This window comes from Atractosteus spatula, chromosome 26 (assembly GCF_055471065.1).
Source record: "Atractosteus spatula isolate fAtrSpa1 chromosome 26, fAtrSpa1.hap1, whole genome shotgun sequence".
Classification (NCBI taxonomy): domain Eukaryota; kingdom Metazoa; phylum Chordata; class Actinopteri; order Semionotiformes; family Lepisosteidae; genus Atractosteus; species Atractosteus spatula.
The window spans coordinates 6,985,657-7,001,751 of NC_142731.1; the positions used below are offsets into that span (position 1 = coordinate 6,985,657).

At 46.5% G+C, this 16,095-nt stretch overlaps 1 protein-coding gene across 2 annotated transcripts in view; it reads left to right on the top strand.

Moving 5' to 3' along the window:
- The window catches only part of myo1d (myosin 1D), a 72,144-nt gene that overhangs the window by 42,635 nt on the left and 13,414 nt on the right, over positions 1–16,095 (top strand). For both annotated transcript variants that reach the window (XM_088906499.1, XM_088906500.1), the window contains exons 17-21: positions 7,001–7,224; positions 7,640–7,778; positions 8,622–8,726; positions 8,972–9,085; positions 15,797–15,951. In XM_088906499.1, the coding sequence (XP_088762625.1) occupies positions 7,001–7,224; positions 7,640–7,778; positions 8,622–8,726; positions 8,972–9,085; positions 15,797–15,951 (737 nt within the window). The remainder of the gene's footprint in view (positions 1–7,000; positions 7,225–7,639; positions 7,779–8,621; positions 8,727–8,971; positions 9,086–15,796; positions 15,952–16,095) is intronic.

The window sequence follows — 16,095 nt, forward strand, 5'->3', positions numbered from 1 at the left end:
AATGGTATTATGTGACTTTAACTGCTGCAGTGCTATATAGGTTCACAGTAGGTGTTACTATATTTATTAGTCATTAAATCACTATATCCAGAATGTTACATTAAAATATTTCGGCGACGCCACTTAGTATTTATTTTATGAATGCACTGCCTCTCTTTTGTGTTCACCGGTGTAATGTGGAACAGAAGAGGTCCGTGAACTTCTATACTTCTATGATTAAATCTTATCCTCTCCATGCTGTGTGTACCAGCCTGCTCCCCATCTCCCTTGCCCAGCTTGGCTCCCTTGTTTCCAGAATGAGCTGCTGGGGTTCGGGGCCAGCCAGAGACTGCAGTTTCCCCTGTTTCTGAGGAGGGAGGGATGGCCCCTCCAGTGTTTAGGGTGTAATTTCCTTCAGTAAATCCCCTTATCGGCTTCTGACAGGCCCTGGCTCAGCTCTGCCATCACAGGGGCTGTAGTGGTCACTGGCGCAATCCCTCAGAGAAGGAGCCTGGCTTCAGTGCCACCTCCCACGCCTGAGCTCCGTTTCTCTCCCCAGAGGGGCAGAGGTGCCGAAAGAAACGTTTATGATGTCCAGAGATTTGCGTTGTCATTTTCTGGGATCTACTTCACTCTGAACTGCCATTCAGGGCTCGAACTGTTGCACAGAGCTTCTGTGATCTATGCCTTTTCCCATAAGCCAAAACAAATGTGATTCTTTTTTGAAGTATTTCTGCATTTGCTTTTCATGTTAATTAATAGGAATGACCCATTAATCAATCAAAATTCCCCCTCCCTCCAAAGTCGCCAAAAAGGCAAAGGCACTGGAAGTCTTCCTGATGTAAACTGGTCTTTAAAACAGCGTAACAATGCTGGGAGTCACATGAGACATTTTCTCCTTCCATGTCCAGCAATATCTGACCTTCTGTGCTTTTCTCTTGCACATGCAAACAGTAAGACCCCATGTGGGACTGGAGACAACTGCATCACTGTTCGTGCTTTGGTTTCATATTGAACCTGTAGCACAGAGCATCTTGCCTTGCTCTAAAAGTACATCCACGGCCTTATTTTTCTTAAATCTGAATTGAGGGGGGAATAGCGTTCACAATCTCTCAGCCTGTCAGCCCCCCAGTCTGAGGCCAGCGGACTGCCTGCAGCTGTTTTTGCTTTCCAAAAGTGCTGGTGGGGGGGGGGGGGTTCACGAAGCTGACTTGAGGGGTGTGGATTAAATAAAACAAAAAGCAAGAAGCACTGAATAATGCATGCTTGCTCCTTTTTAATTAATATTTGATGGCCCCGCCCCCCAGGGCTGTCAGTGCAGTGGTGTGTGGGAGGGGTGCCCTGACAGTACATCCCTCCCTCCCCCATCCAGAAGGGGAGCCTTACCGCCCCTCCCTTGTCAGGTACCAGCCCCTCAGACCCTGCTTCTGACAGGAAGAAAGAGGGAAAGAAAGAGAGACATGTTTTATTCTCTTTTGAAGGCACAGGGCCACAATGTGAAATGTTCAAAGGAAATGCAGCCTTATGCAAGGTTTGTGGGCACAGACTGATGCAGGACCCGAGCTGTTCTTTTCCAGGGGAACTCAGTCTCCCACCAGGCTGGCCTGACACTGTTTGAAGTGCATACAAGTCCGGCGAGTCTGTGTCACACAGTTGCAACGGACTAAGAACAGTTACAAATAAAAGGAGGCCCTTCAACCCATCTAACATGTCTGTTAATAGTTAATTGATCTCAAATGGAGAAGGCAGGTTGTCAGCAGCAGCAATGGCTTGTTAACTGGTTCCATACTCCAGCAACTCTCTGGGTAAAGGCTTGCCTCCTGTTCTCAGTATTGAATGTGCTTTCCTGTAGTTTCCACCTGTGTCCTTTGGTTTGGGTGTCGCTGATCATTTTAAGCAGCATGCCTTCATCTGTTTCTGTATTTGTTTGCGGATCTGCTGATGGGTTAATACGGTCTTGTCATCATGGAGAAAGCATAAGCTGATCGCGGGTCTTGCCTGCTCACATTTTCATGCACTTCTGCAAGTAGCATCCCAAAGTAAAATGTCAAGAATGTCTAAATAAGTTACGGCTCGTGTCACTTATGGGAGAAGCCCTGGCATATTCTTTTGAAAATGTCAGTCAGGCACTTGAGACTGAGGGAAGCAGTAGCTCTCTAAGATGCATTCCCTGAGTCAGTAGTTTTTTTTTTTGCCTTTTCACTGCTTTCTTACCTGGTTTAGGGTTCCTGCTTCTGGAACTAGTTGGATGAATCTGTACACATCTTCTGCTCACCCAATGCCTATTCCTGTCTGGTGTTCCTTTTTGGAGGGTTCCACCTGCTGAAATCGGACGGGGGTGAGGGGAAGAGGGGTTGTGGGGGTGGGCGATGTCTAGGATTTAACCGCAAGAGAGAGGAATAGTGAAGGTGCAGAGACTACATTACTGGAGTGAGCTGGACCTGATATTTAATTGATCCTGAAGTTCTTTTCCCAACATCCAAGCTCCACTTGTAACTTTCTTTTTTCTGCGTTCTGTATGTGTACACAGTCAGCAGTACACAGCTGAGATTTAATAATGAGCCACAATAGTACCTACCTCTTAGCCTTTTTCATGCAAGACAGGTTTTGTAACCTTGTCTGTTCTTGGAGACTGCTCAAATGGTATGGCTTTACCTATTATTTGGAGACTCTTGCACAGATATTTTAAGCTGGTGACAAAATTGTCTGTACTATAAATGGTTTTGCATGTACAGTGTAGATTTTTATTCCTGTGAATTTTCCTGTGAGGAGGAGATTGGTTGATGTTTGCAAGGTGTCAAGTCCAGTCTGACAGACTGGCTAAAGGATCCTCTTCCTTCAGAGAACAGGATTGAACTGAATAGGATGCCGTCAGAAGTTAAGGGTGTTAAAGCTTCGTTCTTGTGGCCTACTGAGTTGGGGTTTTTTTATTTGGTGCCGAGAATTCTATATCTGTCTAGGTACCCAGTTTCACGTGACCATTTATGTTTTTAAATGTGATGACCCCTGGACCTGATGTGGGGTGAATGAGGAAGCGCACACAGTCCCCTCTCAAGCCAGTCATCCCCGGACGCAATACAAGCTCTGTGTGTAGTGACAGCCAGAGGGATCGTGCCCCTTATTGAGCAGCAGCCTGTGGGCACCTTGGGGGTCTTGGTTCGGCACATCACTGGGATCCAAGGGAGCCCTTGACCAACTAATCCCAATGACGGGGAATCTCAGCCTGGCTCAGAGTGTAAATGTGCCGCCCATTTGAAAATGAGAATCTTTGTCTGGCTATTCCTCTTCTAAGGCAGCAGCAGCTCTGTCCTTGCCAAGAGCTACAGCTCTCCTATTATCTGCATTTCAGACTGAATCTGCAGACTTACGGTACTTTGCAACATGTGTTTTGCCCTTATCCCTGTAGATCCGCGTGCACTAGAAACGGGCATATCTTAACTGCGCGTCGGCGAGTAGGAAAAAAAGTGGCCTCAGCTCACTGGCAGTCTGGCTGCTTGCGAGGGAAAATGAGGATCGATGGCCCTGGAATGAGGAAAGTCCCAAGATCCTGAAGGTGGATGGGTCCTGACACTCCACTGCTGCTGTTTATTTAACTTACAGTGTTTTCACTGTATAGTACTGCTCACCTCCTCCCTGGATGCTGACATTGTAACAGTCTTCAGCCTTAAATACTCTATTCCTGCCTCCCATGATGTATTAGAAGGGGACAGTAGTAAGACAGACACTCATGTGCAGAAGAGCAGTCGTTTGCTCTTTATCACATTGAAATCCCCCCATGTCAATCACTAATTTGATTAAGAGGTGGGCCAGCTCAGTGTCTATTATTTGCTGAAACTGTTTGCAGCCTGATTTTCTTTTTCTCTTGCAAGGAGATCGGCGTAGAATCGGATTGTTAATGGATGATGCTATATACTGTAAAAGACTCATGGCCTCCATGCCTTCTGTACTTATGTCAACACACAGCTTCCCATTCCCTAGAAACCTGTATTCTGCACGCGAAACCCTAAAAAAAAAAAAAACAAGCTAGCAACCATTAAGGTTTGCATTAAAATTTTCTGGATGCACGTGGTTGAATTTCAAATGAGATTAAGATAGATCTGGATGACAGACATGTGAGGAAAATAGAAGAGTATTAATATAACACCGTTTCAGACATCTGACAGCTTTCCAAGTGGAGATGAATGTGGGCTCCCCTCTGTTTGTCGTTTGTGTAATTACTGATAAATGACACCCAGCTGAACATAATCAAGACTGCAGAAGGACTCCCAGAGGTCACACAGACTGTGCCATGACCTTTAGTTGTGTGGCTGGTGCCTGTGCTGACGCATCTATGGGTGATTTACAGAGGAAAAGGTGCTCCTGATTTGTCTATAAATAATTGGGGGGAAAAAAATTGTAAAGGTGCAAGTCCTGAGGCAATGCAGTGGCCGAAAATAACAGATGAAATATAATAACAGAAAGTATGCACTGCACCGATTTAGTCCTGGGGTGCTTCTGTGGATTTGGATCAGAAGATCAAAAACGTGGAGCTGGTTTGTCCAGACCTTTAATTCTGGATGTTCGTAGGTGAGCAAATACTCAATCTGCTCAGGGTTAACTGGTTTGCATGTTAACCTCCAGAGCTTCCAGTCTCAGATGCTGTTCCCTTAGTTTTTAATGAACTATTACTGTTGAATGTGTGCTCAATAAGCATAAACTACATGGCAGGATGTACTACTTAATAAATTGGTGGATAACATTGTCCGTTGTTTCAGATACAAACTCTCTAAACCGTGTCCTTGCAAGTCCACATAATATAAGAACTAGACCCAGAGCGATTCTTTCTTTCTCGTGATAACGCACTGAAATATAAAATGCTGTCGACGCAGGGGAAAAAAAAGTGGTGGAACGTTGGCTTTAAAATAACAAGTAGAGGTTAATTCCACAATGAAAAGCAGGGGAAAAAAAGAAGGAAATGGCAAATCAAGGAGCTCAGGGAGCAGCTGAACCTTCTACAGGTGTGGGGTGGAATGAGGGAGAGAATAGAAGTCATGCTGTCTCTCTGTTGGGTTACAGATTTAGCCCATTCACCCCTCCCCTGGAATTATCACCCAGGTTTCCCTTTCTTTGGAGACACATCCTTGCCTCCTTGACCTATTCTCATATGTGCTTTCTTTCGTCTTCATCAGCTGTCCCTTTGCCTCTCATTCCTCCCTCCCTCCCTCCTCCTTCTTCGCACCTGAAACCGGGCTCCACAGCCAAAGTGTTGCTCCTTCCTTCTGCCGTTTTCCCCTTCTCCTCCGCGTGACCCCCTGCTTGCTCTTCTGTGGCTCGCGTGCTGGTGCAGCTCCCCACTGTGGCCTCCGCTTGCTGGAAGTCTTCTCGAGCGCTGCAGTGGCGGGGTGGGTGGTAGTGATTGCTGCTCTGGCCTGCTCTGCTTCCCTTGGGTGCTGTCTGCCACCCACATCCTCGGCTACAGAACTGGAGTTTGTGGAAGCAGTGTGAAGACAGTGTGTGCCGAGAGGCTGCTACTGAGTCTTGCATACATACAGTATGGTTTGACAATTGTTTCATTCACAGACGTATCTTAACTAGCGCTAGCTTGGAGGGCATAAGTGCTCAATGAACTTAGCATAGGCATCATTGAGGAATCAGGACAGTTTAAGAAACGGCACTTATTGCATCTTTATTACAGATGCAGGGACCGGCGCACCTGAGGGTTGCTGGCGGCCACATCACTGCATCAGTCTTTGTGAATACAGGCCATGAAGTAGTCATTTCTAGCATTTTGTTTCGTTAAGATCGCCAGGCTTCTTTTTGTTGATGTCTTCTGTCTCATGTGCCTGTGTGAACACAAGAGCTCTGTATGAAGCCTGCAGGGAATTTCTGGCCGAAGTGTTTTTGCGGAACTGAGTTTGAGAAACGCTGATTAAGAGCTTTCCCCGGGGAGGCGTCAGGAATGTCTCGACACAGGCTGGTCTGCCTCCTTCATTATTTAACGAGCACTGCCTGGTAATGAGTCACGGCAGCCCCTCCCCTCACTGCCCATCCTCCCAAGTGGAGGAAGACAACAGTGTCATTGCAGCCTCTCCAGTCGCCTCTCACGACGACGCTCTACAATGAACACAGGCTTGTTTTCTGGCTTTGTCCTTATCGATTTTGCTCATTGATCCTCTGATCACAGTGTGTTCCCCCTCCCCCCTCCCCCTGCCCCCTTTTCCTAACGTCTCATTTCAAAGCCCTGAAGCTGCTCATTAAGTGATTCTGATGTCCTTTGCGCTGCTCTCCTGAAACCAAAGGGACGGTCCTTTGTGTTTCTTTTTCCTGCATGACGAGCACAGGCAGAGCTATTCTGGGGGGGAAAATCCAAAATCTAAAAGAGATTTTTTGCAAGGGGGTGTGTTCTGGGGGAATTTGTGATATACCTAACCCACAAGAAAAAAATAATGAAATAAAAAATGAGTTGGCATATCAGTGTTTCTGATAGTGTACTGTGAGATGTTGAAATGAACAGGATGCAGCAAATGTTGTTTTTGAGGTATTTCTAGCTAGCTGCACAGCTCCAGTCTAAGAGTCTGCATAAACTCCACTGATTAATTTTCTATTTAGTTTTTTTTTTCCATGATGCTAACTAAGCAGTTTATGCAGAATTAAATACAATTTCTACATTTTACAGTAGCATTTTCTCTGCTGTGCATTAGCTTATTCTTGGATTTACAGGAGCCCGTTTGCACATAAACGGATGACGTTGCCACTTTGCCATTCAGTGGATCTGCTGTATATGCCACAGGTTTCAGACAAGCCGCACAAGCTGTAGTTCTCTGATATTTTAAAAAACCCTGTAAAACATATTAGAATCATGTAGCAATAGTTTGATATTAAATTAATAGGTTTAACCCTTTTTCTTTTTTCACATCAAGAAAAGATCTTAATAATTAAGTGTGAGTGAGGTGCCCGCAAGTGGGGTGCTCTGATTTGTCCTTCAGGGTCCCCCCTTTTCTCTCCTGTGGCTTACCCACCCCCCCTGTCCTGTACCCCCCAGGTGTGGCGCGGCACAGTGGCCAGGATGCGGTACCGACGCATGCGGGCGGCCCTCACCATTATCCGCGCCTACCGCCGCTACAAGGTCAAGTCCTACATCCGCGAGGTCGCCCGCCGCTTCCAGAACGTCCGCCGCATGAAGGATCATGGGAAGCACGTCAAGTGGCCCGTACCGCCCAAGGTCTTGCGCAAGTTTGAGGAGGCACTACAAAACATCCACAAGAGGTAAGAAACTTTGAGGTAGGGTGTGCAGGTGCAGGGGTCCCTAGACCCTTGAATCAAGCTGCCCTCTCTGTCGTAGCTCAGAGCGAGTCAGAGGTGACTTATGCTCAGCCATCTGGTATAATGTCTTTTAAAAGCAGCCCTGCACTGAAACATTTTCACAGCAGGTTCTGGTCGGAGACAAAAAGTTCCACAAAGATTCGAGTATTATTTACGTATGCAGGCAAGTGGGTTCTGATTGTTTCATCATGCCACAGACTGACACGGGCAGAATGCGACAAAAGCCAGCACCCTGTACAGAACAGGCAGCTCTTTTCCATGAAAACAGAGGCTGGGGAGAAGAGCACGTCTGATGAGGGTAAATTATTCCCACAGGCCCTCTCTCACTTCATCCTGTGTTTATTTTTCTCTTGGTCAGATGGTGGGCGTGGACCCTGATCAAAACGATCCCACCTGAGGATCTCCCACAGGTGAGGGCCAAGGTTGCAGCCCTGGAGCTACTGAAGGGTCAGAGGGCAGACCTGGGCCTGCAGAGAGCCTGGGAGGGCAACTACCTGGTGAGTCTGGACTCCACTCAGCGCAGTCTATATTTCACAAGTCAAGTTCAAGTCAGGTACATCGTCAGTCTTAAGAAGTTTAATGCTGTACTCCAGATGTAGACATGTAACTATAAAGTCCAACAAAACAGGTTTAGGTTGCACTGGCTTTTCTGTTCTGTTCCATTGCGTTCCAGTTAGTCCTTTATTATTGAATCGATTTTCAACAATAGGTTCAATGTTCTGTTTGGGTCCAGGTCCTGAAATGGAGAGTGGAAACATCAGGACTGCCTACCTCTTAATGCTAACCTGCAGGGCACTGCAGTTCAGTGGTTTGGTAAAAGGGTGTGGTGCTGACCTAATGGTTATCCATGGCTGCTAGCGAAATTAGCTTCAGGGCTCAATTCACTCAATGTGTAGAACACAGTCATTTCCAAAATCAGAACCCAGTAAGGGGCACACACTTTCTGAACTGGGCCGGATCTTTAAGACACACCAGCTGGTGCTGTTAAAAGGCGTTTTAACACGGATTTTAAGGTAGATGTGAACAAATGATGTTAAAAAGTTTGGTTTGGACATGAGATCAGTGACAGGACCAAACTGTATATCTCACTGTCTTCTGAAGAGAGGCCCTCGCTCTCGGATCTCATTACCTTTTCAACTTGCCGCTTACTCCTCGAACCTCAACCTCCCGTCCACCTTCTCCAAGCAGAATTATTCCCCCATCTCTTCCCTTCTCTGCCTCGGGCTTCCTCCACCTTATCTCTGTTTTCATACCTCCCTGTTGCTCTTTCTCTTCTCTTCAGTCCCACCTCCAATCCTGCCTCCTCCTGATCCCTGTGTGTTTGGTGTTTGTGTCCGTAGAGGCGGGACAGCCCAGAGACGGTGTCCTTCTTCACCCTTGTGTCCAGTGAGCTGCAGCGCAAGGACAAGTTCATGCAGGTCCTCTTCTCCTGCCATGTGCGCAAGGTACTCTTCACAACACAACAAAATCTGTTGGGATATCACTTTGGTGATATAGGTGGTGATGTCATTTTTTCAGGCTATGATGTCACAGCAGCAACAACATGTTGGCACCCTTGTGAAGCCGGGCTGTGTACTTTTTCTTTTCCTTGTTATCCTCTGCTGACCTTCCACCAAGACAGAGGCCCCTGAAAGCCCCTGGAGGTGTGGTGTTGGCACCATAGTTTACAATCTTCCCTCCTGTTTCCCAGATCAACCGTTTCCACAAGGCGGAGGACCGGGCAGTGATGATCACCGACCGACACCTTTACAAGATGGACCCTGTGAAACAGTACAAGCCCATGAAGAGCATCCCGCTGTATAACGTGCGTAGACCCTTTTCCTCAAGCCTACCCGTACTGGCCTCTCAGTCCTTGTGTCAGCTGTGTGAGAGCCTTAGGGTGTCTCTAGGCTTTCAGTTAACACCCATACACCTTTAGTACAAACGGGCTTGTAGATCCCATGGGGATGGGTTCTTTCATCATTCTCTCCTGTTATTTTAATCTGATGTTTTCAAAAGTCCACATCCTGTCAGGTCCTGTCAGCTCCTAGGTAGACTAGATTAAAGCTAATTATATTATATAAATAATCTCAGTAACTTGATTGTTGTTGTCTGAGAGCTCCTCACCGATTCCTCATCAGCCGCTTCTGTTGAAACCTAAAGACTAAGGGAAACCTCACCTGGTTTGACACATATTTTCATTTCTGATGTCATCAATGCCACCAAGTGCAAGACTAAATCTAGCGATCTCTCGAGTCTCTTTAAAAGGAGTTTGGGTTTCGAAATGTTCAGATTGGACCTTTTTTTGCCCATCTGTGATTGCAGAATTCAGTATCAAGGATATGTCTTCAGAGGCTTGTGGTATTAAAGGTTGACCTCCATCAGGTCAGGCTTGGATTAAATTCGACACTCTGCCTCACCCCACCAAGCCCAAGTTCCAGCCTGACCTGATGGAGGATTTGCACTTCCTATACATAAGGAGCCTCTGCCAAGTGCTTTTCAACTTACAGTTATTGAGCAGGAGGTGGTTTTCATTTCATCTGGCATTTCATTGGCAACAGCAGAGAGCAAATTTTTTTAGCACGTGCTTGGATTTCGCACTGTGAAAGGCAGCTGTTAACAGCTGTGCAACAGTGCAGAAGGTGGGTTTACATCAATTAGCAGACAATATGTGTTCAAAATATCCAAATGAACAGAGGCAGTTCCCTGAATGTGTACCAACCAGAAACGGATTTTGGAGTAGCCATCATAGACAGCATTTTCTTGCTTGACAGCTTCATCACGGGGTGCATAGTTAATTGAAAACAAATCAGAAACTGGACTTTACCTGTCTGAAACGCTGCAGCTCCCATAATGAGACAAAGGGCAGTAGCTGTGATGATTAGCCCCTGATCCAGCTGAGCGTCAGGGCTGGCCACCATTTCAAGCAATGCCTGCTTGCTAACCCCCCAGGCAGGAGGGGTTCAAGCCTGGTTCTTGAAAAAAGAAGCAGCACATTGACAGCCAGGAGATCAAGCCCTTGTTCCTCTGCCTCTGTCATGAGCGTTAAATATAGACTTGTCGAAACAGCAGAGGAAAAAAAACAGAGATCAACACCAAGGACACTGGCTGGCCTTCCCTCGGATGACTAAGTCTTCCCCATTGTTCCTCTCAATGGTCCATAATGCAGTGTATTTATAGGCTGAGATAATGTGCAGCGAGGACAGCAGCTTCCTGGGCATGAAACAGCAAGTGGGTATTCTCAGTGTCAACAGCAGAGAATGGTGTTGTGTGAGAAAAAAGATGACGGTTGGCAGGGCTGAGTTCTTATTTACTCCATGTAAAGCATGGAGTAAATAAGAACTGCGCACAACCTATTTTTAAGTAGTGGTTTTTAAAGCTTCAGGCAACTAAGTTTATAGGCCTGAAAGACGGTGAAGGCACTGTTGTTCTGGATTTACAGACTGCTAAAGTGTGTCTGGACGTGAAATTGCCACAAACTAGAATTTTGTTTTGGAGACTCCTTTGATTCATATGAGTTAAGGCAGGAGGGCAGCCCTCCTTCTGTCGGACGTCTTGGATTGGAGCCAGAGGAGAATGAGGGTTGAGGCAGTGAGGGAGGAGTAACACTCAAGGTGAGACACAAATGGAGTGACAGAGGGACTGACAGGATTAGAGGAAAACAAATTAAGGGAGGCATTAGATGAGAAGATGGGGAATGTGGTTTTGGGAGGGGGGGAGTTGATTAGTGTAGGAAATGCCAGCCCAAAATCCTGATTGTGACTTATTTATCATGCTGATATTCAGGACCAAACAGGACCAGGCTCCCAAGATAGATTGCCTGGCTAATCTTTGCCATGATAGAGCCTTGCTAGATTCATGCAGCTGTCAGGGGTGCTCAATATCAGCATCCCTGATCCCACCCCCCACCTTCCCATCCATCCCTCTTTCCAGCGTTGTCATGCCAACCTCCCTGGAGACAGGGTTGCTATGGAGACGGAGCTGGAGGAAGGATCAGCTGATGTCTGGTACCGTTCAGGCATGTGCTCACAAATCGGCTTCCTCCATTTGCTCTCTCCTCTCCACAGGAGTGTTGACTCTCCTGTCCTTTGTCCACTTTCCCCTTTCCATTTTGGGAATGGCTTACAAACCGCACAATTCCCACTTCTTTCCGATTTTAGTAAAACACTAAACCTTTTAGGGCTTTCAGCTTGCAGGAGTTGGATTCACTATGTGCTTTTCTGTAAAAACCCAGCTGAACCTGGACTCAGTACATCAAGTTATTCTATATACCTAACTGCCAAAAGATGTTATACAGGGAAATGCGGAGCTATGTATAGGTGAAGACAGCATATATGTAAGTGAATATGAGTTGGAATGAGAGGCATAAGCTAAGGATATCTGTTAGAAAAGACGGGGCTGTCTAGTATATCCTCCAGTGCTAATATTTTTGCATATTTACATATTTATGCCTCAAATGGTTTTGTACATTTACTCATTTGTTGTTTTAAAACCTGATGTTAGTGTTTAAAATATTATTTTTATTATTATTTGTCTAGGGCAATCAAAAAGTTTAACTTTCCTTTGAATAACTTAATTACCCTACTTTCCTTTAATTTCGTTCTTTTAATTCAGGTCAGTTAACTCCTTTAATTCAGTGTTTCAACATCCCCATCCAAATCTGGAGAGGCAGGGATTGCACAGCGTTGTGAGAACTAGCCCAAAGGAAGAGAGTGGATTGATTTTGAGCTGATGCCGTCTCCTTGCTTTGTAGCATATCCGAAATCTGAGGTCAAGAACTACCGAGGAGGCCGAAGGGGGTCTTGTGTCAAGAGCAGCCAGATACTGATTTCACGGTCTTTAGCTTCCTCCTGTTTTCTGCTGCTAAGAGCTGCATATCCAGCTCTTTCCTTGGGAAGACATCTGAGAACATATCAAACTGACATTGGTGAATGCCCTCTAAATACGTGTAGTACTCCCCCTGCTTTTCTTGATTTCAGACGTGAGTTCAGTTGCATTTGCAAAAACTGTTTGAGCAGTTTTAAAGATTGTACTCATCCGGGGTCTGTTGAGGCAAGACCTGCTCATCACATTGTCCCCACTTTACAGCCATTCGACTTGGTCTTGCCTGTGTGTCTCCTCAGACACTTCAACACGGTCACCCACAGTGCCTCTTTCAGCGGGTGAGATTGGTTGAGGCGAATGGTGATGGGGGAGAAAGGGGGTGATTATTGGGCATCACCCTGATGGAAAGGGGTCAGTCCAAACTCAAAGGTATTTAGCCAGCTTCCGCAAACATGATTGAACCTATGTCTGGGGTCAAGATACAGGCTTTTGGTATAACTTAAATGTCAACTTCTGCATAATAACACTGCATAGAATGTGTTTCTAGTGTGGGTGTACAGAATGAATCAGCTGATTATGTAATTGCAGATACTTTTAGACCAGAATGTATGTTCAGAGATCTGAGAACAGGTTCTAAGATCAATAAACCCCTTACAGCTGACTGTGCATGGTAAGCTAAATGGTATACTTAGCAGTGAAATTTTAAGCATGTAATGAGTTCTGCACCAGCTTTCAAACCAGTGCAGACTGAACACTGACAAAACTGGATCTGAGCAAATGGCATTGCGTTAATAAATTAGAATGGAATATACATTGGATTGTTTTGCATAGGAAAGTAAGGCACACTGGATGTACTTCACAATGAGAGAAAAAAGAAGGATTTTAAAGGGAAAGGAATATAGAGGTTCAAAGGCAAAGAACCTTTTGCTCTCTCACTGACTCTCACTATGTGTCCACTTACTGAATCTCCATGTGCTCTGTCTTTAGGGTGTGATGTCAGATATCAGAGCAAGAAAATAAGGCTGTTCAGCCCAACTCTTCCATTTGGTTGTAAATGATCCAAAATCTCATCCAGTCGTTTCTTGAAAGATGCTACAACATGGCTGGGTAGCTTGATCCATTGTCCCACAACCCTTTGCACTAAGAGGTTCCACTTCTTAAGAGGTGACTCTGCAGCTAGTGGTGTTACATATTGTAGTTTCCTATAATTTGATGCAACCAGATGCATCATTGTTCTCTTAAACTTGTTAAATAATCAATTAATTAAGGAGCTGATTGTAGATTTGTTACTGGTTTATTTGGTTGATGCTTTTATCCAAATTGACTTATATTCGCAATGATTTATTAAGCTGGGTGTTTTACTGGTGCAAATCGGGTGAAGTACCTTGCTCGGGGGTACAACAGCAGTGTCTCACCTGAAATTTGACCCCACATACTTTCAGTTAGTTTCAGTTTCAGACTCCCGAACCCCGACCTCTGCTCCTCCCCCCGCTTCCTAAAGAAAGAGACGAAGCAGGGGGCACCTGCACTTGAACGAGGTACCTCTTGATCTGCAGTCAGATCGTACCTCAATGAAAGAATATTTTGGGTTTGTCCTGAACTGGCCTGCTACACAGCAGGCTAGAACGCTAAAAGATTTGATCCAGTTTTTCTTAATGGTTTAGTTCCAGCAGACTCACTGCAGCATTGACTGGCCTTGGGCAGATTTCCATTCTCTTAGTGGTGTCAAGCCTGCCAGTTGTTGCGCCTCGTGTCCTAGAAGTGCACACGCATTAAAAGGCACCAGGCCATCTATCTGCCAAGCTGTGGTTCGTTCAGAGTTTTACGGGTTATATTTCCTGGGGCCTCCGTCATTGTTTTAGGTAAGCGAGCGGATGGGTGCTTTTAGTGTATCACAGAGGACGGTTGTAAAATATGCAAAACCACAAATTGAAGTACATTTGTATGAAATAAAAACTACTCAGAAGATTCATGTAGGGAATGTTATATTCTAATAGAAGCACTTTATTTGAATAAAAATGGAGGACGTCTGAGGCGGTGGGGCAGGGGTTAGAATTGCTGCCTCGCAGTGTTGGGTTCAGTGCCGATCCTGGGGTACTACTTGTTTGTGGAGTTTGTATATTCTCCTCATGTTTGTACAGGTTCCAATCCAGAAGCTCCAGTTTCCTCCCATAGTCCAAAGACATATGGGTGGGTTAATTGGCTTCTGGGAAATTTGCCCCTGGCGTGAGTGTGTGTGTCTGTGTTTGTGCCTGTGTGTGCCCTGTGATGGACTGGTGTCCGGTCCAGGGGGTGGGCGTGCGTGCGTGCGTGCGTGCGTGCGCCCTGTGATGGACTGGTGTCCGGTCCAGGGGGCGTGCGTGCGTGCGTGCGTGCGTGCATGCGCCCTGTGATGGACTGGTGTCCGGTCCAGGGGGCGGGCGGGCGTGCGTGCGTGCGTGCGTGCGTGCGTGCGCCCTGTGATGGACTGGTGTCCGGTCCAGGGGGTGGGCGTGCGTGCATGCGTGCGTGCGTGCGCCCTGTGATGGACTGGTGTCCTGTCCAGGGTGTGTGTGTGTGTCCTGTGATGGACTGGTGTCCTGTCCAGGGTGTACCCTGCTTTAAACCTGTTTCTTTTCGGGATAGGATCTGGCTTCCCCCACAACCCTGGATTGGAAAAAGCAGTTAAAAAATGGGATGAAAGAATTGATGATCCATCTGTAGGTTTCTAGCCAACTGTACTAGATGTCCCTAAGTTTAAGATATGACCAGAACAAGCAGGTTGTCACAGGATGGAATTAAATCCATGTAGATCCTGGGGCTGGAGAGTGACATTACCAGGAAATAACCTTTTTTGAAGTGCAGCTTGATCTGTGTTGTCTAGACATCTGTTTAAGGCCTGAGTTGTGTCATCCATTATCTTAGTCATTCATTAGCCATGAGTCCTGACGTGCTGGGGCACAGCTGACAGGATGAAAAGATGGTTGCTTTTATTGCGCTTTGTTCTAAAAAAGTCATATCTGCTGGAGCATGTATATACAGTATGATTTATATCTCGGATCGTGTGAAGAGTTGATTTTGGATCTCTGGCCTCTGCACATGTTTTTTTTTTTCCCCATGTTGGTTCATCAGTTTGAATTGGAGTCCCGGGGGAGAGGAGGGAAGGTGTCAGTGGATGGAATGATCCCACTGATAGCAGAAAATCAATGGGATGATTACAGTGCAGCAGCCTGTGCACAGCATGTTTCCATCAAGCACCCAAGGGCAGCAGAGCACCCTCACACAGCCTACCTGCCCTGTCTGCTCAGACATAGGCCACAGGGGTCAGTGTTCTGGGGACCCCCTGAAACACCCCAGCTGACAGAAAACCACACAAGTCCAGTGGTGTTCAACCTACTGCGCATTATCATATGAGGGTTCCTGGTCTGTAACCGCAAAGAGACATGAACCAGTCATGAGCCATTCACTCTGCATTGTGCACTCAGCCAGCATTCAGCCTCTCCAGAGCCCTGCAGATCACAAACTTTTAAAGCTATTCTCTGAGATTTTAGCATGTTGCAGCATTTTTGAAGTGTAAAAGTTTTAGACATTAATCCGTACTTATTATTTTAATGGGTAAACTGCGGAGAAGAAGAACAGGCTGGTGATTTTGCACCATCACCATCCATAATGCACGTCTTCCCTCTGACCTGTGGCCGGCTGTGCGTAACCTGCCTGCGCCCTCCTGCTTCAGGTGACGGGCGTCAGCGTGTCTCCGGGGAAGGACCAGCTGGTGGTGTTCCACACCAAGGACAGCCGAGACCTCATTGTGTGCCTGCAGGGCATGGTGCCCACGGGGGAGAGCCGCATCGCGGAGCTGGTGGGCACCTTGGTCAGCCACTTCAGAAGGTACTGTGTCAGCCGGCGTAACACACGGAAACACTTTCCTGCTTCGCGCCGTGGTAGTAAGGGGGCTGGGGGACACCGAAGGGTAGCAGGCGTCCTTTCTGACGAGACTTCAATCAGTCAGTTTCAGTTCGGTTCAGACTTGGG